The 27309-nt window shown below is 51.0% G+C and overlaps 1 protein-coding gene across 1 annotated transcript in view; it reads right to left on the reverse strand.

Annotated features, from left to right (window-relative positions):
• The window catches only part of KATNIP (katanin interacting protein), a gene marked incomplete at its 3' end in the record, with an annotated part of 115876 nt that overhangs the window by 27452 nt on the left and 61115 nt on the right, over window positions 1-27309 (reverse strand). The window contains exons 12-13 of the mRNA XM_084249146.1: window positions 20979-21116; window positions 3799-4681 (exon numbers count right to left, since the gene is read on the reverse strand). Coding sequence (XP_084105272.1) covers window positions 3799-4681; window positions 20979-21116 — 1021 coding nt within the window. The remainder of the gene's footprint in view (window positions 1-3798; window positions 4682-20978; window positions 21117-27309) is intronic.

A 27309-nucleotide genomic window follows, 5' to 3' on the forward strand; every position in this document is an offset into this window, starting at 1 on the left:
CAGTTTACTGTGATCTGATTCCCACTGCCTGAAATGAACGGCAGGAGTTGCTTTGCAAGAGCCCCAGGAGAGAGCATCCATGGCAGGTGCCAGACCCGGGGTGCACGCAAGGCGGTTCTGCTTTCATTCTGTGTCTGTTTTCTGATGGATTCCTCCCGAGTGGCACCTCTGGGTTTCAAACGCAAAGAGGTAAAGACTTTCTCTTGGGCCTCTCAGCTGTCACTATAGGCTGTGGGCCCATGTGCCCGTCTGTCTGGGGGGGCCCACGCTCCTGTCTGTCGGGGGGGGGGCCATGCTGCCCTCTGTCTTCAGGAGAGCACACTCTTTCCTAGTCCTTGGGTGTGAGGGAGCTAAACTGGGACCAGGGCTTTGTCCTGTCTTTCCCAAGCACCCATCTGAAGGTACAACAGAGCGCTGCTGCAGTCTGCAGGCTGAACCACTGGTCTGAGAGGATGGGATTGAAGATTTAAAACCACTCCTTGGTGGAGACCCATATGAACTAAGAGGTTCTGAACCTAAGTGTATGTAAGTCGCCACCGCGAGGTGTGCGTTAATTGCTAGTGAAACAGCAGAGCCAAGTTTACTCAGTAAACTGCCCTTCAGCCACACACAGTTGATGGGACAAGGGGTGGACAGACACCTGGCCTGAGTCAGCCAATCAGAATCTCTCCGGAGATTTGGGATCAGCGTGGTGCACAGTGCAGGGACAGCCGACCTGGTGGGGAAGAAAAGGAAAAGCGCATCTGCAGAGAAGCAGAGGAAGGGACCAGCCTGAAGCCCGGGGTCAGGGAGGGGGGCTTCTTTGGCGCCTGCCAACTTACTAGATCCTCGCTCCAGTCCTGTGATATGCAGCTACACTCCCTGCTTTGTGGGGTTGAGGATCTCCTGAAGGATTCTCCAAATGCCACTCGCTACTGCTGGCACTGGACTGAGATTTCACTCACTGGTAGGCAGCTGACCCCGATGAAGACACTTGCACAAGGCAAATGTCATTCTAATGAGATGCTCTGTTGGACAGGATTTCCTGGCTCTCTCCTGTGATGCTCAGCCCGTCCCAGGCCCAGGAAGAGCGCATGTAGCACCCATTCTACATCAGCGGCGTATGGCCTGCCCCTGCCTGAAGGGCATGACTGGGTTTGGCTCTCTGTAATGGTAATTTAAAATTTCTAAGCAACTTTCCTTTTGAGCATGACCAGCTTAACAAGCATTAAATCTCAAGGGCTTGGTTCTTAATGGGGCATTGAGCCAAGCAGTGAAATGCCTGGAAAGAATTAAAGTGAGACAAAGTCTTCTGAACATGAATGAGTAAGACTAATGCTCGTTTCCTCGACACTCCCGCAGGTCCTGTGGTCTGTTTACCAGGAGGGCGTGGAATTACCCAACTCTTCCAGGGTGGCTGACGATGGCTACAGACACAGGCCAGCGTCCTGTAGGGCCTACAAGCACAGGTGCAGAAGTGGGACCTGGGTTCATATCCTGCTCCAATCTTTACCGGCTGAGTGAATGGAGGAAAGTTACTTCAACCTCACATTTTCTTTATCTGTACAAGGAGGCTGGTGTGAGGATTAAATGGGGTCCTTTGAGTAACATGCCCACACCACGGCCTGGCTTGCCCACTAGACAATAATGGAGTAGATGCTGATTCAATGCATGGAAAGCACATGCATTGGTTCTGCAGACACATTCTAAAAGGCAGAGTCACGGAGTTGGGGGAGTGATGGTGATGATCATGATAATAATAATAATAGTCAGCAGCAGCTGACATCTGTTGGATAGTCCTGCATGCCAGGTAGAGCGCCGAGTGCTGCACCTGTATGACCTCCTTTGCTCCGCCCAGTACCCCATGAGATGGGTGTTAAAGGCATCACTCTACAGACAAGCAAACTGAGGCATGGAGGGGCTTCAGGGTGAGCCCCAGCGTGGCTGGTGCTGTGGCACTGGGGTACAGGCCCAGAGAGTGTGGCCCCAGGGCTTGTGCTTCTATGCCCCACAACCTGACATTAAATTCAGAGGATTGAGGGGAGAGCCACGGCTTGGTAGATGCCAGTGCTTGGTGGATGATAAAGGACGTGCCACTGTGTTGGCGTAACGGCTGCTTCTCGTGAAGCACTTGACACGTACCAGGCTCTCGTTACTGCTCTGAAGCCATCATCTCGCTCATTCTTTGCCACACTGAGAAATGGGAGGTTTGTTCCCATTTTATAGCAGAAGATGCTGAAGTTCAGAAAGTGGAAGGCCTCCCTAAGAAGGCCCAGCTCTATAAGCAGCAGAGTCAGGATTCAAATGGTTTTGATGGAGGCTAAGAGTAGAAAATTTTGGAAGGAAGCATCATAAGACCAGAAACTGGAGGTAGGGATAGAAATGCTTAACATAGTTGTTAAACAAGCTATAGAAAAGTAAAGTTTCCAGAGGCAGCCAGAGGTGAGGAATAAGGAGATTGGGGACCATTGTAAAAAAAATCACCTGTCCTTTTAAGTCTATCTAGTGACACCATGAATAGAAAAAATCCTTAGGTGCCAAACCTGGAAATAATTAATTTAGCTCGTTAACAATTCCAAAGGAGAGAACCCCTCCCAAAGAGAAAAGACTGTATCAGGGCAACTTCTGCACTGGCAAGATGCGGCCCTCCTGCCCACCTGTGACTATGCGGGTCTTTCTTTTCACTAACCTTTTCCTTTTGCAAAGCAGCAGAGGCAGCTCCTCCCAAAGCTGCTGGCCTGTGACTGGGCAGGCGTCTCTTTTAGCAAACCTGTCTCTTCAGTGGCAGCTCTTTCTGCCCACTTGTGTCTGTGCAAGCATCCTTTACTTTTCTTTCCTTTTTTGTAATAAACCTGTCCATTTGGATATAACTAAACGTCTCTGCCTCATGGGGAAACTTGCTGTATGCCACTGAAAGGGGAGAGCGAATGGAAGTTTTTTCCAAGGTAACCCAACAACCCTGCTCTCTGAACCCAACATCTCTCCAAACCAACATCCGTTTGACTCCAAGTAGCCAGGCTATACTCCTTCCCAGGAGCCAAATCTGAGAGTAAATATTCAGAAAGCCAGCCATTGATAGCCTCCTTTCAGAGCCCTTAGCGTTAATCTACTGCAAAGTTCAAAGAGCAGGTGAGTCAGTCCTGCTAGCAGATGTATATTTTTTTATTTTTTTGATGCACACAGTGATTTAAAAATAATCCCAGTAAGTTGCCAGTGTCAAAAAATAAGAATATTCTACACTTCTGATTTCTCTTGTATATCGGCCTGGCACTCCTGAATGCCAAAAAGCAGCTTGGGTGCAGTAGCAGCTGTCCCATTTGAATGAGTCTGAGCTCTCCAGTTTGCCACAGTCCTCACTACTCCCTTTAGTACTTATATAGTACCCAGGCAAATGTCAGTTGCTATTTATCATCAGACTCATGCTGTTTTTCTAAGAGTTCAGAATAAAATAATTAGAGAGCAGTGGAGTAATAGAATAAGGAAGTCTATCAAAGGTGGAATAATGAAGTCTAAATTGGAAAAGCCATGTACAGCAAGACAAACAGGCAAAGGGACAGATCTTGGTGACAATGACAAATATACCCATGTGTTTAACATACAAAGTCTCTTGAGCATTTCACTCATTGATGCCATCTGTGGTCTCTCACGCAACACATTTGTGGCCCCTCACGCAACACATTTGTGGCCCCCTGGTTGAGATGAATTCCCTTATTTTGCAGATGAAAAAACTGAGGTTCAAGAAGTTAAGTGGCTTCATGCCAGTCCATGGCCCTGGTGCAGGCATGGTGGTGCCCAAGCCAGGATGCTGCTTAAGCTTACCTTTGCTGGCTGGCTGGCTGTCGCCATGACAGCTGCTGAGAGCGTCCTTCTTCGGGCCCCTCCTCCCACTAGCAGGGTGCTCCCTGTTGGGGGGTCGATTAAAGATATCCAACTCATCACTGAAGACTTTGGGGCCCACCCTCTGGGCTCTCTCACCAGCTCCGACATTCCAGCTGCTCGCCCGCCCTTGCTCTCGCCTGAGGCCTTTATCCCCGACCTCAGTCTCAGTCTCTCCACGACCCTCAGCCATGACGTCATCTGATGGCAGCCTGCCTTTCCAATCCAGTGCCTTCTCAGGACTTAGCCAGAGGGGTTTTGGCTTCCTGCCTCCTTGCTTCCTGCCTTTCCCCACTGGAGAAGGTTGTAACCAGGAAGGGGTTTTCCCTGGTGCTTCTGAGACTTTTCTGCCCATGAGGTTTTCCAGCTGTTGGATCAGAGAGAGCTCCTGCTCAAGAGGAGGGCATTCCATGGGTGGAGAGGGCGCAGGGGCACCGGCCGTGCCATCCATGGAGGCCGGGGCTGCTACCAAGGCGAGCTCTCCCCCTAACTTGGACAAACTGTCATTCACGCAATCGGGAGCATTCGTCCTTTCGCCAGATAACTGTCCTTGTGAAGGAGCCACGTCCACCGCTGCTGCAGCTGGCTGTGGGTGACTGAGGCCCCGCTCCTTGTCCCCATCGATGCTAGCCATCTTGCGGGTGTCTCTGCTTTGTTCCGAGGGGGCATTAACGGTGCTTTCCATTCTTTCATTCTTCTCGTTCCTCAGGTCAACTAGAATGCTCTGGTCAGCCGGGGCCTCTCCGCCTCCTTTGTCTAACTTGCCATCGAAAATGAGGTTTTCATTGACATAAAGCTTCACGTTCTTGGCACCGATGTCGAGATCCTGAAAACACAAAATTTAACAAAATGAAGATGCGTGGCATCAGACTGCTGTATCCAATTTCAGAACGGAGGGTAAAAAGGGCAAATGTGGGATGCTATAGACGTGAGCCTTACAAAACCACGGCATGGGGGTGTTACATGAGACTCGGGCTCATATCTGCGCAACTGTTACACACTCTCTAAATCAAAGGACTTTCACAGAGAGACAGCATTGCTGTCGCCCTCATCGTTACCTCCTGCTGGGGTGTTGGTAATGGCCTGCTAATTGGCCTCCCTGCTTCCTGTCTCTTGCTACTTCAACCTCAGCTTCACATGGCCCCCAGGAGCAGATCTGGCCACCACTTCCCTTTGTGAAATCTCTCATGTTCTCACTGCAACAGCAGAATTCTGAAAAGCACAGCTCCTGGACCCTCTGCCTCAAGGGTCTGGCATGCACACAGAATGCATTTCCTTGGGTCTCATGTTTTGGGTGCTCCGAGGGCCGAACCTGAGAAAAGGTGCCAAACTTGAGGGCTGGTGCTCCCAAGAGGGGATTGCAGGAGAAACCCCAAAAGTGTTTGAGCTGGGGAGGCGGGGGAGGATGGAATTCCATGCCTAGGAGGCCCCAGGATCCTGTAGAACAAGCTTCCAGGGTGTTTCTCTCCTCCTTGCTGAAGTTTGCCACTGGAGCTGGGGGCACTGACTCCCTGCCACATGCATAAGCTGCTTGGGGGCTTTGGGAAAAGGCCCCAGAATGGAAAGGCAGAGAGCTTGGAAGCCCGGGAGGTGGTGCCCGTTAGCCCACCCACTGTGTGGTCCCTCTTCAGCTGCAGGCAGAGAGCTGAGGGGCTGTGGTCGGGGAGCTGCTTGGCAACAGGTTCTCCAGATGATTCCTGGGCTGGTGGAAGGTGGAGCCCGAGGCTGAGAGGATGAATTCCGAACGCCCAGCAAGACACCTTCCCAAAGGCGTGATGAACACCCAGCAACCTTCACAAAGGCTGGCATCCCTACACATGTGCCCCTAGATTCTGCAGAAATACAGCACCTCTTTGGTCACGCTTGAAATCAAACCACACCTCCTCCTGCCACTGTCCTGTCTGTCCATCCCTCCAACTGCAAAACTCTTTCTTAAAAAGAGCATCATCGAGGAATACATGCCATAGGGTAAACAACACATTTAAGGCCTAGAGCTCAGTCACAGTGGGCCTGCATATACACCCAGAAACCATCTCCACAGTCCAGACAGTGAGCATATCCATTGCTCCCGAAGTTTCCTTGTGCCCCTCCCTCACCCCCTCTTTCCCCACCTCCAGGTAGCACCCATCAGTTCTCTGTCGCTGTAGATTAGCCTGCGTTTCCCAGGTTTGCCTGAGAAAAATCGTGCAGTGAGTGCTCGTCTGGTTTCTCTCTCCGCACAGAGGCTCCGAGGCGTCTCCCTGGCAGCTCGTAGGCGTCGCAACCCTAACACGCCCCCTCACGGAGTTCTTGTTTATTTATTGATTTATTTTTAACGTGCTATTGTTTCTCGAGGAAACAGTGGTTTACCACACTGGGTATGATGTGGAGGTACAGGTCCACACCCTCCAGGTGCCTGTCACCACACCACAACCACCGCCAGGCACCTGTAATCCTCTACCAGCACGGAATTCTGACTCAATTTTCCCAAACCTCATCTACTCCCACATTAAAAACGATCCCACCATCCATTCGGATGCCTGAACCCCAGGGGCCCTCCTAGATTCCTCGTGCTCACGCTCATATCCGGACCAGCAGAGGTCCCTCGGCTCTGGTCCTAGCCCCTTCTGAATCTGACCGGTTCCCTAGGAAGGCGAGGCTGTTCCAGGGCCAGCCCACCCTCATCTCTCATCTCTTTCCAGACAACAACCGTCCCTTCTCATTGGTCTGCTTCCACGCCCCAATGTCACCCCTTCAGCCATAACACACACACACACACACACACACACACACACACTTCATTTACTACACAGCAGTCAGACTTTTGAAAAACAACTTATGAGATGATGGCTGCCATTCCCCGCCCCCATCCCATGATTCCCCATTATACTGAGATAAATGCAGCCCTCTCAGGCCCGTGGAGGCCTACGCCACCTGCCCCCTGCAAACCTCTTTAGCCGCCACTGGTATCACACGTTCCCTCGATGTCTCTGCGCCTCGATCTCATTTTTTTAAAGGTCTTAATTTATTAATCCTCTCATGAAAAGTCTGCACAATCATCACAGGTAAGGCCCTGCAGGGCGTCTGTTCCTTTTTGCCAGCACCCCTGCTGGCTTTTGCGGCCCCTGACCGCTCCATTCAGCTTTCGCACGCCTTTCGCTATTTTCCTGAGGTCTTTTTCTTCTCACTCAGGCATGTCTGGCAAGTCTACACTTGGGTTCATTTTTCTGTGCGTAATCCAAGGAATTGTAAATCATGCCAAAGTCAGTTGTCTTGCCACCTCCAAAACGCGTTCTGAATCTGAATACAAAGACGACATCAGGGTGGTCTTGTGTATTTTATCTAGTTTTTCCTGAATGTCTGTCTCAGATCCAGTCATCGTCCCAGGGTGAAGGGTCTCCAAGACCATCTGTCTCCACCGAGGCCATCATGAATCATGGGCTGCCTGGTTCGCAGTTGCTGTGTCCTGAGTGATGGCTGCAGAGCCTGCTGTTCCTTGATCTTGCAAAGCTCAAGACCTGCGTGCTTCTGGAATGTTCTCCTCGGATACCTGCAAGTGTGGCTCCTTTCTGTCTTCAGAGGGGTCTTTGTGACCCTCTCTCTAGAGCAGCCCCCTCCCCCGTCCAGTTCCCTCTCTACCACATTGCTCTGTTTCACTTCCTTCTGGGCTCTGAGACTTCCTGTCTGTTGATTTTTTAATGTAGTCATTATGTCCCCCACTCAAAGTTTAGCTCCAAGAGAGCAGAGGCCCTGCTGATCCTGCCCAAGGGCTCAGCGGGCCCTTGACACTAAGTAGGTACTTAACAACTACTCTGGAATTAATCAATGAATAAACACGGGTACTTCTCTCCTGGGCAGCTCTGCTCTCTAACAATGCTCTGGAAACAAATCTAATCAGAAAGATGGTGGCCTCTTAGCTTCACTCCCAGATCATTTTCCATCTTACTTTGGCTTCTCATCTGCTCTTGGGGTATGGGATCAGAGACCCGAGAGGTGTCCGTCCGTACTTATTTCCCCCCTACAGCCTCCCTGAAGCTAGTAAGCTCTAACTAAATTTCTAATTCACCAAGTCACTGCTATGGACGTTTCCGTAGCCATTTCGAATGAGAACCACCGAGCCAGTGTTACACCACAGGAGCTCAGCTTCAATCATCCAATTGCAGGCTGGCAGGCTACTATTTGCCGACTGTCAGGAAAGTCGATTCTCCGAGCACTCTTTTACATGTTTATGTGGATGTGTTCTCTGTTTAGCGGAGGCACAGAGCAAGTGCGTGCTGTGAATTAATCAGGAGACAGCTATTGGAGAAGGACAGAGTGAGCAGCTTTCAATGACTAGTTCCACCAAATCACCACTATGGAAACATCTGGTGAGACAGAAACACTCACTTAGAGGTGGCAGGGGTGTGGGAGGCCTCCTGGGCCAGTGTTGTCACAAGGTGGGTATCCTGACTTTCTAAAGAGATGTCTGCCTCCCATAATGAGTTCATCCACCACCCATGAGTGTACGTGCACGTGTGTCCTTCTGGACTTTTCTCTGCATGTTTATGTACAGATTGATGTCACTGTCATCATACCTCAGGGGTGCAGGAGCAGCACGCATGCACTGGGGAGAAAATAGTGTTGAGGATCGTGGGTTCAAATTCCTGGACAGTCCCCCAGGAAGGCTCTGTGTCAAGGATTTTTTTGGGAAGGGCTCCAGGAAAAAATTCTCTCACTCCTAAAAAGCCAGCAGCCTGCTTCCACCTTCCAGCAACCAGCTGGGCTCCATCCTGTTTCACTGAGAAGTCCAGGGTGAAACTTCACCCTCCCAAGTAACTTTTACCTTTAAAAATGTGTGTGTGTGTGTGTGTGTGTGTGTGAGTGGTTTTCCTAGTGCTAGTTGTTTCTTCCGGTTTAACTAGTTATTGTTGTGCTTTCTGCTGATGCTGCCTTAACTCCGTAGGCAGTGGCTTCTCAGAAGGATGCGTGAACCCTCTGGCAGTACTGAGGCTAACTGGAGCACTTCTCCTGTAACAGGGTGGTCCCCAGGAAAGGGGGAGGTTCCAGTTTCCTGCCCCACCCAAAAGAGGGGTGGAGCTGAGCAGGGAGAGAAGAAGCTGCAGAGGAGACTGAGGAAGGAGGAAGCAGGATGGAGAGGCAGAAGGAGACCTGGAGGAGGCGCATGGAGCTGAGAGACATGTGAAGAAACTGCGCTTGCCTTTTGGCCGTGGACTGGGTGACACAGATGTGGGTGAGAGACCCGTGGGGAGGTGACCTTGGCGGTTTTTGTCTTGATTTTGATTTTGCTTTTTTCCCTCCAGACTTGTCTGGTTGTTTCTGACCCTTTTCTGTGGGTCCCCTCTGGACGATGCTTTAGACTTGTGGCAGGCTTTGGGGCCTTGCTCTGGGCCAATCCTGCTTGGGTGGACTCTTACCCACGAGGGGACGGGTAACTTTGGGTGCTTGATTTAGAAACTAGATTCTTTACCTTTCCTGTATTGTTTCCTAATTGTATTAAAGTTCCTTCCCATTAAAGTCTCATATGTTTTGTGTTGATGCGGCGGATGGCAGAACCTATTTAGAGCAGGCAAGTTTGTGGGGTCTGGGCTGCCCCTCTCCCTGCCCAGGAACACTCCCAGCCCACCTCCTGACTTGATCTTCCTCTACAGGGAACCACCAGCCCGTGGACACTGGAAAGCATTTTAATACAACAGCATTTATATCATTTCAGTCTAAGTCATTTAGTTGACCCAGCAAGACCACTCCTCCCCGGACCCCGTGGAATAACAGACATCTCTTCCATCGCGCCCACAAACTGCTCAGCACAGACAGATGACAGTGGGTTCCACCAGCACTGCAGCCCCGGCAGAGATGGGGATTCTGCACAATGCCTGCCCCAGCACTGGTGTGGACAGCGGACAAAACCCAGAGAAAAACACGTGGAACAAAGCACTGGCCCAAATGCCGAATGTCGGGAGGGTCCATTAAAGCCAAGTCAGAGTCAGAGCAGAAGTGCCCCAGGCGGACCTTATCATCCACACCCAGTCTGCGGGGCCACGCTGCAGGTACCCGAACTCTAGCGGTTCTGCCATTGGGGAGCACACCCTTGCATGTAGGGGGAACAGCAGCGGAAGCCCCTCATCACCTCTTTGTCCAGAACATGAGGGAGCTGGGGGCTGATCAGAGGTTTGCTGGGGATGAGGGTTTTGGGGAGTGAGCTACTAACAACCAGAGAGCCACCCCAGCTTCTGTCTCTCCTCCCACTGTTCTCAGGTTGATCAAGGGTCTTCCTCTGGGCTGGCAACCTGGGCCCACATCCTCTACTGGGCAAGTGCCCCTCCCCCCCTTTTGTCCTCACCCAGATGCGAGACCCTCAAGGACAGGGCAGGGCCTATCCCATCTATCTGGGAACCGAGCCTGCTCCTCCCAGAATGCCTGAATGTCTATGTATTCCTTGGGGAAAAGTCCAGTGACAACCACTCTTTGTGCTATAGAAGCCTTTAGAAGCCGGGGGGACGCTGTGACATATAGCCAGCTATATTTACATGACTCCATGTAGGCTCCGGACTCCCCACCCTGCATCACACATTCGGAGGACAGTGGATATAGCTGGGACCTGATAGACAGGGTCACTAACTGCATTTGTTCACAGAGCACCTAACTTTTTAGAACTAGCTGGTAGTATTTTTTTTCTAAGATTTATTTATTTATACAAGAACTGGGGTATAGGTCAGAGGGGCAGGAGGGTGAGAGAATTCACCAGAGACAGAGCAGGGAGCAGAACAGGCAGATGACTGAAAACTCTGCTAAGGGGAGCAGCACCTACAAGGTGGAACTAAGGGAAGGTAGCCCTTTAGCACTGTGGGCCAGTGACGGCTAATGTGCTGAGGGGTGGCTGTCCTGAGGCACGGCTCTCCCCTGACCACAGTCTCTCTCTGAGAAGGGCAGGATGATCTGGTGGGCACCCACTCGGCGGCCATGTGACCACCAGCAAGTTGCTCTGCTTTCTGTGCCTTAGTTTCCCCATCTATAGAACGGAGCTGATCAGGCCATAGCAACCGACTCAGAGGACTGCTGTGTGGGATAAATGGGCTGATGGAGGTGAAGTTCTTTGATTACTGCCCGGCACATAATACGGGCTCAGGAAACACGAGCTACCATCACTGCTCTGTGCCCCATCTGCCGCGTGGATGTATCTGCCTGGATGTATCTGCCCTGGCTAGCAGGGCCTGGTGCAGCAAACCCCATTTCCTGGCAGAGGATGGAACCCACCACAGTAGGAACCCCCTCCACTCTAGAGTGGGGCCTGGAAGTACCCTTACCACCTTAACATGCCCCTAGATCTGGGCTGGGGCCCCAGCATGCAATTCTTGCAATTTTATTCAAACCAACAAATATCACACGGGGTCCTCCAGAGTCCTGGCCTGTGTAGGGGGATCAAAAGATGAAAGCAAGATTCCTCTCCTTACGAGATTCACGACAGTTGTGTATTAAGGGGTCACAAGCTCAAATGGTTGGCATACCATACTCGTGGGGGGCACAAGGACTGTGGTGAGTGGGAGACACGCCCAGAAGTCCATAGGGAACAGGGGCCACTTGACTCCAACCCTTGAGTGCCATGTAGGAAATGCTGGCAACTGGTCAAAAAGACATTTTCAAATGTTAAATGTCTCACCAGCCGGACAGCACCATGAGGGTTGCACAGAGTCCATGTGTGGGGTGGATTTGGCTGGGGCACTCTTTTGGAACATCAGAGACTTGTGAAATCCCACAGGAAGCTTGTAGCTTGGTGCCTGGAAGCCCAGGGCAGGTGTGTGTGTGTGTGGAGTGGGGGTAGGCTTGTGTCTGAAGAGAGACATAAGTGGAACATTGGATTTGTAATAGGATGGGCTGGGCATGCCAGGGGCTGGGAATCACCAGCAAAGAGGAGGGAGGACAGGGACCAGGGAGAGAAAAGTTGCATAAGGGTGGGAGAGTAAGGGGCAGTTTTGGGGTCTGGGAGTGGAGGTGACCAGTGCACACGCATGCGTGGTGCAGGCAGGTATCACAGAGGGGAGAGGTGACGGAGTGTGTCACTGTGTCAGGGAAACGAATGGGAATGGTGGGGACTGTGGTACTGGGTCCCCAGCGATAATGAGGCTCAGTTCCTCCAAAGCTTCCAGCTATGGAGGTTGCCTGATATCGCCAGACCTTCCAATTTTCTCAAGGAAAGTAAAAAATCTGTATTTCAGTGTAAGTCCTCCCAATTTTTAAATGTTGACAATTCAAAGAATTTTGAAGGCACCCCATGAGCCTGTTGAAACCTGCCTGTGAGCTAGCTGCCTTCGGTCCCCCGGGGTTTGCCACTGTCTCCCAGCTTCTTCCCAGGATGAAGCAGAAGCCTGTGACGGCAGTGGGCTGTGGCCGCTCCCCTGGGCATTGTGCAGCCTCCAGACCCTCTGCTCGCTCCCGTCACCACACTGGCCCCACTGAACCGTGGCTTGCTCTCGATCCCCAGGGCACCCCTGCCTGTGCGCGAGCTCGCGGGAGCAGACGTGTCTGATGCCCCCCCCAGCTCAGAGTTTGAGTGCAGGATGATGACACGCTTGTACTTCTGGGACAAAGGGTGGCGCACATGAGTGAGTGGAGCGGGGAGACGGGATGAGGCTGGTCACTTCCGGTGATGAGTCCCGTGCTGGGGTGGCCAGCAGGAGGGAAAGGAGGAGCTGAACTTGGAAGGAGATGGGTTTTGGCCGTGGAAATGGTGGGATTCGGAGAGGACCAGCAGTGAGGGGCAAAGGGAGAGGAGAATCCGAAGTAAGAGTCAGACACTGTTGCAGACAGGAGAGAGAAGGGGCAACCGAGAGCGGTGGACAGAGGGTCGGGATCTGGGGGTGGCGGAATACCAGCGTATTTCTGGGCAGAAATGCTGACGAAAAACACCTGGTGGTCAGAATAGAAGCTTGGTTCAGAAATGAGGCCTTGAAGATGGTCTAGATTTGGAGCTGGTAAATAAATTCACAGCACTGACTTCTCTGTTCTTAGAGTAAAAGAAAGAGGAGCTAGTTTGGGGATTGATTTTTTTCTTTCCCTGGTTATTTCCCTTCTTTTGGAGACAGCAGCTCATTTCCCATTGGGAACCCCCCTCCCATCAACGTTACTTCATGTGGATGTGACCCCAGCCCAAGTTGCAACCCCGGCCTGGTTAGTGGGTCCTAGATCTGGGGTTTTTACAAGGAAAGTTTCTTTCTGCAAGGACTGCTGAAATAAAAGCCAGGCCTGACATCATCGGGGTTTGGGGGGAACTACCATTTAGAAACTGAAGCCAAGACACAGGAAAACAAAGGTAAGAGATGGAGTCAGGCAGATTCCTGATGACATCCTATGAACGCCAGGATCCTGCCACACCTGAAGTCATCACTCCATACTCATCCGTTAAAGGACCCAGAGAACTCCCTTTTGTCCTTAAGGTGGTTTTAATCGAGTTTTCTGTCATTTGCTATCAAGAGAATCCTGACTGATGTACTAGGCCTGTGACAGAAAACTTCAATCAATAGATTCCGTTCCTGAAATAGCCCTGGCAAAGGGTGGCAGAAGTCAGAGGAAGAAGAACCCTCTTCCCCACCAGCCCCTAGGGGCTCTGGGATTTATCTTGCTGTGCTAGGCTGGCACCTGCACACAGATGAGCAACCTTCCCCTGTTCAGAGATCTGTCCAGCCTCAGCTGTGCCCTGTCCCTGGTCTGTGTGGCACAGGACATAGGCCTCAGTGTCTGCGCTGGTTCTGCATTCTGCCCTGCTGGCAGTAGAGCTGCCTCTGTGTCCTGGCCTTTTGGTTCGGGCTTAAACACCTCTGTGGGTGCTGATTTCTCCCAAGGCTGATTTCTCTGTGAATTCACCTTTCCTTCCCCTGCTTCAAACCTGCGCCTCCAGGGACTCTCAAGGCTGTCTGGACCTAACTGAGCCTGGCCTCTGCCCCAAAATTTCAGGTGCCGTAGCCCACCAACCAGAAAGTGTCCTCTGATGACTGATAGAGGCCTAGACCCAGACTGAGGTCACATCTCAGGCAGCCTCCTGGCACCTGGATCATCCTCTTCCCACCAGCTATCCCACTAAGCTGCTCCCACACTTCCCAGACCTGAGGATGCCCAGGCCCTGTTGAGGGGTAGAGCCTCTGGCCACACTGACTCAGCCTACCCAGGGAAAGTCACACTTTTGACTTCAAAGCCATTGCCCAGTTTGGCTTTGATGTGTATCCTGATGCAACTAAACCAACTATAAGAAAGCAATTTTGTTACAGTTTAGGGATATTTGAATATGCACTGAATATTAGCATATAAAAATTATTATCAGGCGTGATAGTGATGTAGGGGTTATATAAAAATAAACTCCAGTTAGATATGGGTAAGGAAGAATGTGAATGAGGTACAGGAGCTAAACTTGATTGGGGGGAGAGGTGAAACAAGAATGGCAGAATGGTAATGACTGCTGAAGCTGGTGAGGGGCACGGGTGGTTACTGAACTAATCTCTTCACATTTGCATTTATTTGAATCTCCCCTCCCCCAAGCCTTGCTGAGGATGCAAATACTGTCCTGGGATAAACTGAGTCTACCCACCTTGTGCCCCCAGCACCTCCACCCTCACCCACGCCACCATCACCCCTAGCCAGACTGACTCTACTATGAGCCTCCTCTCAGGCCCCTCCTCCTGCCAATCCACTCTTCAAATGGCAGCCAGAGTGATCTGTCAAATTCATCATCAATCAGATGTTGCCCCGGCTCTGCCTCCAAAGACACTAACAGCTGACACTGAACTTGCAGGGGCCGGGAATCACCCTGAGCACTTTCCATGTATAAACTGAACTGCTCCATTTTACAGGTGAGGAAACCAAGGCACAGCGATGTGGAGCAAGCCCAAGGTCACACAGCTCAGAAGAGGAGGCAGGATTTGCTCCAAGTGGATTGGCCTGATGCCCATGTTCACTGTCCCACTATTCTGCCTCTTTAGCAATAAAATCCAAACCAGCGAGGCCCACATAACCTGGCTCCCCCCACCCCTAGAGGCCTCCCCGGGCATGCTCCTTGGCTCAACATGCTCAGGGCAGCCTACACTATGGTTCTGGAAGCTCTCCGCATGTTTCTGCCTCTGGGCCTTGGTTCTTGCTGTGCCCCCAGCCAGGAAGCTCTTCCCACAGATCTCCTGGCTGCTCTTCTCTGTATTCTGGTCAGGAAAGGCTTCTGCCCTGTTCCGAGAAGCTCTGCTTTCTCCTCTCCAGGCCTTTCCCCATTGCCATATTTTATTGTCTCCAGAACACTTAGCACCACCTGAAATTCCACTGTGCATTTGTGTCCTTGTTTATTCCCTTGCCCACAAGAAGAGCCAGGGCTGTGCCGACCAAGCCGATTTGTTTACCACGGGATCCTGAGCACCAAGGCCCATGGGGCCCCACGTGTAGTCACCAGCCACAGTGGCTGCTGAAGTTTAAATTAAAATGAAATAAAATTTTAAATGCAGTTTCTCAAAAAAAAAAATAACCAGTATTGGTAAGAATATAGAGAAAAGGGAATCCCAGGAGCAGCTGGGAACACAAACTGGTGCAGCCACTAGGAACCGTGGCATGAAGCTGACTCAGAAAATGAAAAATAGAACCACCATAGGCTCTATACACATCTGGGTATATACCAAAGGAAATGAAATCACTCTCTCCAAAGGATATCTGTATGCCCATGTTCACGGCAGCATTAGATACAAAAGCTGAGACACAAAACAATCTAAGTGTCCACTGACAGATAAATGGATAAAAAAGATGTGGTAGACACATACAATATTTTTCAGTCAAAGAGATGGAAATCCTGCCATTTATAACAACTTGCAGGCATTATGCCAAGTGAAAGAAGTCAGAGTAAGTCATTTACTGAATGATCTCACTTATGGGTGGAATTAAAAAAAAAATCCTAGAGATAGAGAACAGACTGGTGTTTGCCAGAGGCAGGAGACAAGGGGTGGGCAAAATGGGTGAAGGCAGTCACAGGCACCACTTATAGTTTGGAGAAAAATAAGTCCTGGGGATGTCACGGATCACACGATGACAACAGTGCATTGTGTGTCTGAAAGCTGCTGAGACAGTAAGGACATCTTAAAAGTTCTCATCACAAGAAAAGAAAAATGTTTATGACTTGGTGTGGTGAGGAATGGTAACTAGATCTACTGTAGGGATCATTTCAGGATGCTCCATATCGAACCATTACATTGTACACCCGAACAGTACAATGCCTGTGTGAGTTATATCTCCATTGCAAATAAATTAAGAAGGGACGGGAGGGGGAGGGGGTGAGTAGACAGGCCTGGTGGGGTGGTGACTGGAGGTTGGGCGGAGGGAGTGGTGAGAGATATGCAGTGGCAGGGGGAAGAAGATGTACTTTTGGAACCTGGATGGTGTTGTCAACTGATGTTACTCAATAAAAGAAAAAAATGATAAATCTATTAATGAATGAAACAAAATTCAGTCTCAGTTGTATGAGTCATGTTTCAAGTTCTCAACAGCCACCTGTGGCCCGTGGTGTCTGTGCTGGACAGGGCAGGTGGGCACATGTGTGTCGCTGCAGGAAGTTCTACTGGCTGATGCTGGCCTAGACCTCCACACCCTGGGAGACATTTAACATGCATTGATTCAGGCAGAAACTACCCAATGAGCACCACTTCCTGGCATAAAATACACCCCTGGGTCTCTATCCCACTTCACTCACAGTGGCGACCTGGCTAGGGGTGGCATCTGTGTGTGGTGTGTGGGTGAAGGTGGTGACGGTGAGCCATTTTCACTGAAGGGGGAACCAGGTAGCAGATGACTACCATGCTTGTTATGAAGGAAACCAGATGGGTGGTAGGAAGTCCGGAAGCCACTTTTTGGTTGGGTTATTGCATAAGATTAAAGGGGGACGTTCCTCCCTCACCTACCTTCCTCCAAAGATATGGCCCTTCAGGGGAAGTGATGCCGAGAAAACCCAAAAAGGAACAAGTACACTTCATACCCCCTCCCTAGTTTTGACCCTTACAACTTGACAGCCAGGCAAGTCATTTAATCTGGGGAACATCAAAAAATGTGACAAACATATTATCACACCCTCCTCTTGAACCCAACGCAGGCATTGCTGATCAATCTTAGACATGCTTTCCTTGATGAACCAGACAGAAGGTTCCAGATCCTTCTCAAGAAAGCATGCTAGATAGCCACTTCCAGCAGACTTGGCAAAAGGTAGTCCCTCTGCCCCACAGAAGCTCATTATTCTAAGCCCCAGCTTCAACACCCACCTTATAGGGTTGTTGGGGGTTAATTGAGATGTTTCATTTGTCCCAATACTTGTTCACTCATCTTTACTGAGGGCCTACTGGGCGCCTCACGCCTGCTTGATGCGTGCAGCCCTGCTCAGGCAGCTGTGACGAGCACAGACATCTGTGTGCTGCCTTCCGTGTGGCTGCGTGGCCAGATTCCAGTCTCCATGTCCTGACTTCCCCTGCAGTCCCTCCCCTCGGAGCCTGCTCACACTCGCTGCATCACCTAATGAGGGGGAAAGGATCCCATAAAAACTAGCCTGAGGATTTAGCAGGCAGCATATTTTCTAATAAAAGAGACCCTTCTTTTTCCAGTGCCTTCTTCTCTGATGTTCTAAATAAGCCGTGGCTGGGCTAGCTCCCTGCATCGAACTTTTCTTCCTTGGGTCCCCCTATTCATAACACCGTATTAACAAGCCATGACTACTATGCCGAGCTATATTTCCTATAAACTCTCATTTTGTCTTCTCCAAAACACACAGTAATAGCTGTCTCTGGAGAATATTAAATCAAACCAACCTGCGGCTGCATTTGTTTGCGCTCTCTGCCCCCCGTAAATTCTGGCAACACACGGGTGTGCGTTACATAAGCGGTGTCCCTGGCAGGGACTGCAGTCCTCCGCAGCACTCCGCTCCGGGTGTCAGAACCCCTTGATCTCTAATCTCCGCGGCCACCAGCTCCCAAAGCACCACAACAACACCCTGATGTCTAGTGGGGTGCCGAGACCCTGCTCCTCCGTTTTTATCCTAAGCACGCAAGGAAGGCTGAGTGCAGGTTGAAGAAGAAAGGCAGACCTCGGCCAAAAGGGATGAAGTTTATCTTTGCAATCCAGCGCATATGATCCACTTGACCTGGCCTGAGATATATATGATTGGGCTGAGCTATGGGGCTCCTGCTTGAGCAGCCAGCGAGAGTTCACTATCAGTTCTAGAAGATGCTGATGAACATCGAGGCGCTGGGGGCAGCCTCGAGATGAGAGGACCCGGCTCTAGGGGCTGTGAGCCCCTGTGGCTTGGGGCTGTGGCTGTATCCCTAGTGAGGAGGTCAGCCCCCCAAGCACACAGGGGTCAGGCTAGCAAGGTGGGGGGGGTAGGTAGAGGGGAGGCTGACATGCCCAAAGAAACGTCATCATGTATTTCAATGGTTTAGATTTTTCTCCCCAATTTGAACTTGAGGTATTGTAAAAATTCAAAATCCCAAGTCAGAGAAAACTTCCTGTCACTTCCCTGAAGCAGCATGGCTAGTGAGCAGGGCTGGCCGGGGCTGGGCTGTGCCCGCTGCCTTAGCCTCCAGGTCCCCCAGAGCAGATGTTTCTGGAGGGCAGGGTGGGGTGCAGATGGGGAGCAGCAGCAGGAAGGAGTCCAGATAGGAAGGCTGGGAAGGAAGGAGGAGGCAAGGACGCTCGTGGACTTGAGATCCAACACAGCCACTAACTTGCAGTTTGACTTCCTTCTCTCACTCTCAGTCTCCCATCTGGACATCAAAAAGGTTAAGACAACTGCTTATGGGTGCTTGGGGGGTGAACTCATTCGTTCATGGACAACCACGTACTTCTATGCTGAACAGAGTGTTGGTGATGACCTGGGATGGGGGGAAGAAGGGGGTTGGTGGTCATCCCTGTGGAGGGGTGATGGACATCTTCCTGGTATTCCTGGGGTCCAGAAGTAGAAACCTGGTCAGGATCAGCTTCCTGAAGAAAGTAATGCCTGGTTTTCCAGGAATTTGAGGCAGAAGGGTGCATTTTGAGTTGAACCAGATGGGAGGGCCCAGGGACCATGGACGTAACTACCATGGAGGTGGAGAACCCAGGGCTGGCACTCTGGAGGGGGGCATGAGCAAGGGGTGGGTGCTAATGGGGAGAGAGGCCGGGCCTGGTGCCCAGGGATTAGTTCACATTTGCGTTTGACCTGGATCCTCTGGGTCAAGGGGAGCCTCTGAGGGTTTGAACTGAGTCACAATTAGGTTGGAGACTTGGCCTGAGCGGCAGGGAGAGCGATTAAGAGGCAGTGCCCTTCCACCTCTCTATGCCTTTGCAGATGCAGCTCCCTTCACCCGGGATACACTTTCTCCTATTCTCCCTGGGCTCAGTGCTGTTTCTCTACTATGCCTCAGGTGTGCACTACTTCAAGTATCTTCTCTGACCTCTCTCTCCCCAAGGCAGGCTTCCTCCTCCATGCTCAAGGGTTGCAGACGGTCAGGCTAGCACCAGCCCAAAGATAAGTTCACTCTGAACTCATCTTTTGAAAGAATTTAAATTAGCTTCGATATTTACAAACCAGAAAGGCCCCCAGCAAAATCCACATTCCTAACTCCCTGGAAGTTCAAATCTTTTGGCAGCACTGGCTGGCATTCTCCATAACAAACAGTTGAAGCTGAAAAGAGCCCTTCTCTTTACCTGGGGCATGAGCTTGCAATCTGCCACAGTCCCCACCATGCCCTTGTGTCTCTCTAACTAAATATCAAGGCTAAGGATCAGATCCCATCAGTTCTGCACTATTCCTATCCTTATCACAGATTTGAAAGGAAAGTAGTACAGTTCTTGTCCCCAGGTCTTTCAAAAGAGGGAAATGAGGGAAACTGAGAGGTCCTGTTGTTCCTCAGCTACTGGGTTCCTGCTGAGCCCCTGGGAATTCCCTGTTAATTTGAAATCCTGGGCTCACCTTTCTCAAGGCATTCAGCACCCTACATTATCTTCTACATCTACATGGCTGTCAGCTTTTTAGACAAGGAGGTGCCCAGAGCATGGACTGTCTTTTACATCAGCATCCTCAGAACTGATCACGAACCTGATGGCACCTGGTATGTGCTCAATGATAAATATTGAATGAAGGGATCAATGCAAGTGAACACATGAGAAAAAAGGTCCAGAGAAGAAAGGCTGAGGATGAGGTCCTGGTGTAAGGAGGGGTGTGAGAGTGGAAAGGAGGAGAAAGATTCTGAAACAGAAGAGGAGACCAGCACAGACTGGGAGCCTGGTCCACACACCTGGAGCTAGTTAGACACAGACTGTTGGGCCCTGCCCTAAACCTGCTGAGTTAGAACCTGCATTTTAGCAAGATCCCAGGGATTAAAGATTGAGAAGCTCTTCCAAAACGTTGTGGTATATAGTCACAATGGAATACTACTCAGCGATCAAAAAAGATAAACTCATGCCATTGCAGCAACATGGATGGAGCTGGAAGGGATTATGCTAAGAAAATTAGTCGGAAGGAAGATGATATTGGATGGTTTCACTTACATGTGGAATATAGAGAAAACAAACAGGAGGTCAAAAAAAAAAAAAGACAAAACTTGCAAGCTGACCATAGATCAGAGGTATCCAGCAAAGTGGGGGAGGGAAGAGCAGTACAAGGGATGGGGCAGGCGGGGGTGGGGGGGGCGGCGGGGAATGGATCACAGGCGCTATAGTGATGGGAGAACTATGGAGACTACACCCGAGGGGAAACCAAATCCTGTACAAAAATGAACAGTGATGTAAAAAAATAAATAAATAAAATTTAAAAAATAAGTCAAGACTGAGAAGCACTGGCTAAGCAAATGGGCCTGGAGTCTGCACAGATTTGGATTCTCTGACGCTCACAAGCTGTGTGACTTGGGAAACCTGACATACCTCTCTGTCTGTTTTCTTCACTGTTTAAAGTGAGTCTCAGTTCATATTTTTCCAGTTCCCCCTAAAGTGCCTGATTTTATTTCCCAAACCTGCCGAGAGGCTCTGCTCCTGAGGGCTCTGACGAAGCCACACCCAGGAAAAAGGCCCCAGGCCTCCGGCTCCCCTCTGGCATCTCCAGGAACCAGGCTATTGGAGAGGGATGAGCCCGTCCACCAGCCCAGAGGAATGAGAGCCCCCAGGTTACTTACACCATCAGCCGTCCAGTAATTCCAAACCTTGATCTTGGCCAGACCGAAGTCATGCGTCTGTCTCGTGTTGCGGATGACAAAAAAGAGCTGGAGCGGCGGCTGGAAGGGGCACGTCCACAGGGAGGGGTCTTTCTTGCTCTGAAACACCAGCAAGAAGGGAAGTCCTTAGCACATTTCTGCCTCAACCCAAGGATCCTTGGCTGACTCCCCCACTAACGCAAACCAGGAGAGGGCGGATGGCAGGAAGCAGGCCAGTTCCTGATACAATCCAGGGTGAGGTTTCTGTCTCACCCAGTGGAGACGGCACTTTGTAGCAGGCTACTGACCCTTGTCCCCTGCACGAAGCTGCCACGTGGCCCCCCCTCTAATCTGCCCTTCAGCCTGAATTTAAAATGCAGCGGGCTTTCTTTTAATCAACTTAATTGGCTTGGAGGAGGGCACTGGGGGGTGGGGAGACTAGAGGGAGGGACTGCAGGAAAAGAGCCACCACTTGCACTATTTGATTCATCTGGCCAGCAGAGCCTTTGATTTTCTTTTGTAGAAGCCTGTAGGATTAAAAAAAAAAAATTTAAACAGAGAAGAAAGAAACTGGCGCAGGCATTTGTTGGGACGGGGCCATGGCACCAAGCCTCGGGATTGATTCTGTTCCCTTTCAGGGTTTCCAAGCCTCAAGACCCCGGGGTGCAGTTTCCGCCACCAGCGAGGCTGCCAAGGCCGCGCTCCAAGCCAAGGGGCAGAGGAGCAGAGAGCCTTGCTGCTGTTTCCATTTGCACCCACAAAATTTCACATCTGGCAGGCTTTGGTGCAGATGGAAAAAGGCCAGATCAGGAGACTTTCCCCAGCGACCTTCGCCGCCTGTCTCCTCTGGTGCCTCATCTTCTCTCAGCCTGCACGAGCTCACGGCTGCTCCCCACACCTCCACGCAGGCTCCCCTCTGCACCTGTGCGCTGATGAGCCTCATTTAGCCCTTCTCACTTTGGGAACTTCAGCTGTCACCCCTCCCATGGACACACTCTTACTCCTCTGGGCGGCCAGGTTCCAGGCATCTCTTCAGGCCGGCATCTCCCTCAGTGTCCCCTGGTGGGACTTGTTTCCAAGTCCATGCACCTGCCCTCCCCCACCTCCCTTTAGGTGAAGTGGCTGTGTACAGTTTGTTCCAGAATCCTTAGCATTCAGCAAGTTTCCTTGGCACATGGTAAATGCCTCCCAAACTCTGCTGAATGATTAAATGAGTAGCTCCATGAAATTTCCCCCCAATACCTGTCCCCTCATGGCAGTTTTAGAGATTGTAAACTGGTTGTTGCCTGCAGAGGTATTCTGTTTGGCTCGTGAATTGTTGTTTAAAAAAAAAGAAGAAAATTCATTGCCAACACTTAAAGGTGGGGTGATTCCACCCACCCACCCATCCCCAGAGTTAGATATCTGTTTTCTCTTGGGGTCTGGAAGTCGTGGCAGCCAGCACTAGGGCAGGGGCCAGAGTGGAGATTACCCACCACTCCTGACTGACTGTCTTTGCCCCGACCTCACTTCCCTCCTCAGGGCTCTGCCTTGCCCCTGCAGGCTTGAGCTTAGGGTCCTGGCTTGGGGCTGAGCCCGGGCAAGCCCTCTTTGCCAATAAGCAGCCACCATCTCTGACACTGGCTGGAGTTGGGCCTTATCTAAAAGGAGCAGTGGCCTGCATTTGAGAAGGTCTCAACAGACTTCTGTCACCAGGACTGTGCCTGCTACTTGACAGAGGCAGGGAAGGCGAAGATTGGCTGACTCTGGGGTTTGGTGGCCCCCAGGAGAGGCGAGGCCCAGACTCCAGCTGCAGGGGAGAACAAAGGTGGCCTGTTCCGGTGACAATGTGCCTTTCAGGGGGGAGAAGGCTGCTTTTGTTAGGGGGGGAGAGATGAGTTCAAGGGGTTCTGACTTATTCTGGCAAGTTTCTCAAGCTCTGCAAGAACTTTTAGTGCTCTGGGCAGCTGCGAGGGGTCAAGATACCCCATCTCGAGTGAGAGTCTCACTCTCTCGCCGTGTTGGGGCATAAAATGGGTCACTGTGGCGGCCTGACAAAGAAAGAGACTGAGGGCTGCTGACCGGTGGACACGGCGAGGGGACTGTAATTGATTTCCCATCACATGTCTGTCAGCAGGCGGAATCACGGGAGGGCTAAGTGGGAGCCGTGGTGCTCAAAGTCAGAGAACATTAACCTGCTGGTAACTCAGGGCCTCATTAGCCCCTGAGTCTTCTGATGTTGCCTTTCCACAGACAGAGCCTCCACCAGAAAGGCCAGGGGGAAGCCGCTGGGGGCTGACCCAAGGCGCGCAGGGCAAAGGCCCTGGTGCTGGGCCAGCAGGCAGGGTGACTGCTGCTCCTGGGCATCAAAGGCAGTAGGGGAGGTGGAGGGGCAAGGATGGGGTCCCTCCCCTGGGCTGCGGCTAGCTCACTCGGTGCCCTCATAGCCCTGGGACTGAGTACCACTGCCACGCCTGTGTCACGGAAGGAAGACCAGAGCTCAGCATGGGGTGCGGTTTCCCCAAGGCTGCTCAACACCCAAGTGGTGGAGAAAGGATCTAAACCCAAAGGATCTAAACTTAAAAATTAAGTTTTAAATTCATTAATTCCTTCTTAGTTTGGATGCCTCTCAGCAGACCCCAAGGCGAGGAACTGATTGTCAGGAGTGTAGACAGCAGAGGAATCACAGACAGAGGGTAGAGAACGAGGGTTGGAGAGGCAGCCATGCAGAGTGTCATCACACTGGCATCTGGCGCTCAGTGCCACAGGGAAGGTGGCAGCCAGCGTGGAACGTGCCTCAGAGGGACTCCCCCGCAGGGCCAGGGAGCTGGTGTGCTCATACCCCAAGTCCTATCGGCGAAGGTCGTGGGCTGCTCCTGAGTGGCCCCAATTCCCCAGCAGCTTGGGTGAGCTGCATGAGAGCCCATGCAGGCCTGGAGGCCAAGGAAAAACCCTCCACTGGAGAAACATCAGTGCTGGCAGCGGGAAGAGCAGCCGGTGGGCATGAAAGTGGGAGGGAAGGGGCTGAGGAGGAACCAGGGCACCCACTTATTCAACAAATACTGAGGCCCTGCTGTGGGGTGGGCCTAACCTGCCAAGTTCCAGCTCTATGCTGGTAGGAGAGGCAAGTTAGTAAGAATGCCCAGAAAAAAAACAAAAAAAAACAACGAAACCATCAAGTAGGGACAAATTCAGTGAAGAAAATGAGAGAATTATGAAAGGCCAATGGAAAGGCTATTTTAGAATGGATGGTCAGGAACAGCCTCTCTCGGGAAGTAATTTTCTAACTCCTAAACAAATGTGTTTCTCTCTGCCAGTGTTAACCTAACACAGACCCACTGGAAGATGCTGGATCGCCCTCAGTAGCAGCCCCAATTTCATAAATGATCACATTAAAAAGGAACAAATACACAGAGCAATTTGAATAGATATCCAGGGCATTGTGCTGAGGGAAAAAGGCAATCTCAAACAGATCATGGATGGTATGATACTATTTCTTTCTTTCTTTTTTTTTAAAGATTTATTTATTTATTTATACAAGCACTGGGTATAGTCAGAAGCGCGGGAGGGTGAGAGAATTCACCAGAGCCAGAGCGGACAGCAGAACAGGCAGACTGATGAAGTACACTGCTGAGGGGAGCAGCGGGCGGCAGGAGAGGTCCGCGCGCCATGTGGGACCCTTGCCAGCGGCCAGGGATCGAACATGTTCTGCAGCTTCGCAACCCAGCGCTCAACCACTACGCCACCGGGAAGGCCTGGTATGATACAATTTCTATAGCATTCTTGAAGTGACAGAAAGTATAGACGACAGATGAGAGGTGTTGAGTGTAGGGACATGTGTGGGGAGGTACTTTGTGTTGATGTAACTCTTCTGTATCTCGATGGACTTGTGGTTACAGGAATCTACACAGGATGAAACTGCAGATACTTATATTTACACACACACCAATGAGTTGAAGGTCTGCATATTAAATTAATGTCAGTTTCCTGAATTTGATGATGGACTATGGTTACTTAGGATCTTACCACTGGGGCAAAGACACATGGGATCTCTTTGCACATAAAAAAAAAAATTGAGAAATACTTCGCATCTCTAAAAAAGAAATCACCATTTTAGAGCCCAGAGGTAGGAATAGGAGGCAGGTCAGAGGAGCAGAAGAGGGGCTGGGGCTGTTGGCACCCTGTGTGTGAGTCAGGGGGTAAGAAATGGGCAGACAGGGAGCCTCCCAGGCCACGGCAATTCCTCTGATTTTATTTCTAAGTGCAATACAAAGTCATGGCAGGAGATTTAAGTGGGGGTAGTGGGGGTGGCGGGGGTACAAATTGGTATTTTTCAAAAGATCACTTTGGATACAGAGTAGACGATAGAGTGGATAGGGCAAGAACAGAAGGACACGAGGTAGGAAGCCATTGAACAATGAGGAGGAAGGGTTGATCAGACTTGGGAGGTATAGTGGAGAGAGAAGGGCCCAGGGGCCAGGTTCTGTGTTGGAGGTGGAGGACTTGCTGGTATGCAGGAAGCTGGTGGGAAGGGGTGGGGCAAGCAAGGGAGACTTGATGTAACTGGCAGCCGAGCAAAGGAATATTAGAGAAGGAAGAGATGTGGTGTGGATAGGGAACTCGAGGCTGAGGTTTAGGATCTCTGGCGTTTGAGATGTCCAGTCACATCTAAGGAGAAATGTCAGGCAGGAAGAATTGACATTCAAGCCAGGAACTCAGAGAAGCGGGCAGGGCTGAGCATATAAATGTGGAATCATCTTGACACAGACCTGGACAGAGCCAGTAAGAGAGATGGTGCAGGCACCGAAGGGAGGAGGGCGTGCCCTGAGTCTGGGGTGCTCCCACATCTCTGGCATGCCAAGTCACCTCCACTGAGCAACTTCAGTGACCATCACAGCTCTCAGCTGGCTCCACCTCACCATGGCTGTGTGGCCTGCGTTTCTCCACAACTTGGTTTTTACAAAATGTGATGAGTCGCCCCAAGGTTCTCCTGAAGATTAAATGTGGGATGTCTGAGGCTCTGGCTGGCTCACTGTGCTTTAACAAATCCCATGCTATCGGGTGGTTCTGAGAGGCCACACATTGTTCTGGCAGCCCCAGGTCTGGCACATGTGCTGGCTATTAGGGACACCCCATACCAGGGCACCAGGGGGAATCCAGCCGACTCACTGCTAGGCCCAGACCCCCACGGCCCAAGATGAAACCGCTGCCTCATGTTCCAACCCCAAATCTACCAAAACCAAAGCCATCACTGCTATCACACGGCCAAGCTCATCAGCCTCTGCTAAACAGGAAAGAGAGAGTAATCATCAGAATTGGTCCCCTCAAATTCAATGATGCTTTTTATTGCCCCTGGTATGCTGTGTGCTGTGTAATAGGCTTCCAAAATGCCACCATTCAAGGAGGACGGGAAGGGGTGGCCAGGGCTGGTCCAGCCCCAGCAGCACATGGGGCGCACACAGACTCAAGCAGGAGACAGAGCAGGGACACCCAAGGCCTGACCATCCAGGGCTGTGACCTACAGGACCCGTTACTTTCAAGGTCTGCGATTGCAGAGATGCTGGTTTTTTTAAAGAGGCTCAGACACCACTCAGTCAACACTGCCGGGTGTCACTTCTCTGAGCTCTAGCATCAATCCCACCTTCCTTTCAGTGACAACCCTGAATTTCTTCAGGGAGGATTCCCTCCCGGCCTCTCTGGGACATCTTGGTATAATTGGTACCAGGGTACCCAGCCCTCCTGGCCAGGCTGGTCTACGTCCTGGGACCAGCTATTTTCCGTGGGAAAAAGGGATGACAAGTAATTAGCCAATTAACTAACAAACAAACACCGCCCCTTCCCTCCAAAACACAAAACCCTTGTGTTCAAGCACTCAGGATGCCACCTAGATCTCAGCACAACCGGGGGGCCCGTCCTGTGCTGCTCGGGTGACAGTTTGCATACCAGCAACTCAAAACTTGAACACACTTCTTTGAACAAATTTGCAAAAAGCTAAGTCAGACTCCATTTCTATTGTTGCCCAAGTAAGAATCATTATGGATTATCCACACTTCCTCCCACGCCCCTTTTATAAAGGGGCAGAAACACTGACACTCAGAGAAAGCAGGTAAGTTGCTTGAAGGCTACGGAGTCCAGGCCAGAACCTGGGTTTCCAGAACTGGGAATTTCAGAGCCTCCCTTCCTTCATTCCTTTTCCTCAAAGTGGGAAATCGAGCTACTTCTTAGTGGCATTCATACCACTGATAATTATAGCAATGGAAACCAACAGCTGACAGTTGCTAGCCCTTGGGAAGAGCAGGCACAGTGCTAAGCTCCTTATGTCTACACTTGCTCC

This window comes from Talpa europaea (assembly GCF_964194135.1).
Source record: "Talpa europaea genome assembly, chromosome: 12".
Classification (NCBI taxonomy): Eukaryota; Metazoa; Chordata; class Mammalia; order Eulipotyphla; family Talpidae; genus Talpa; species Talpa europaea.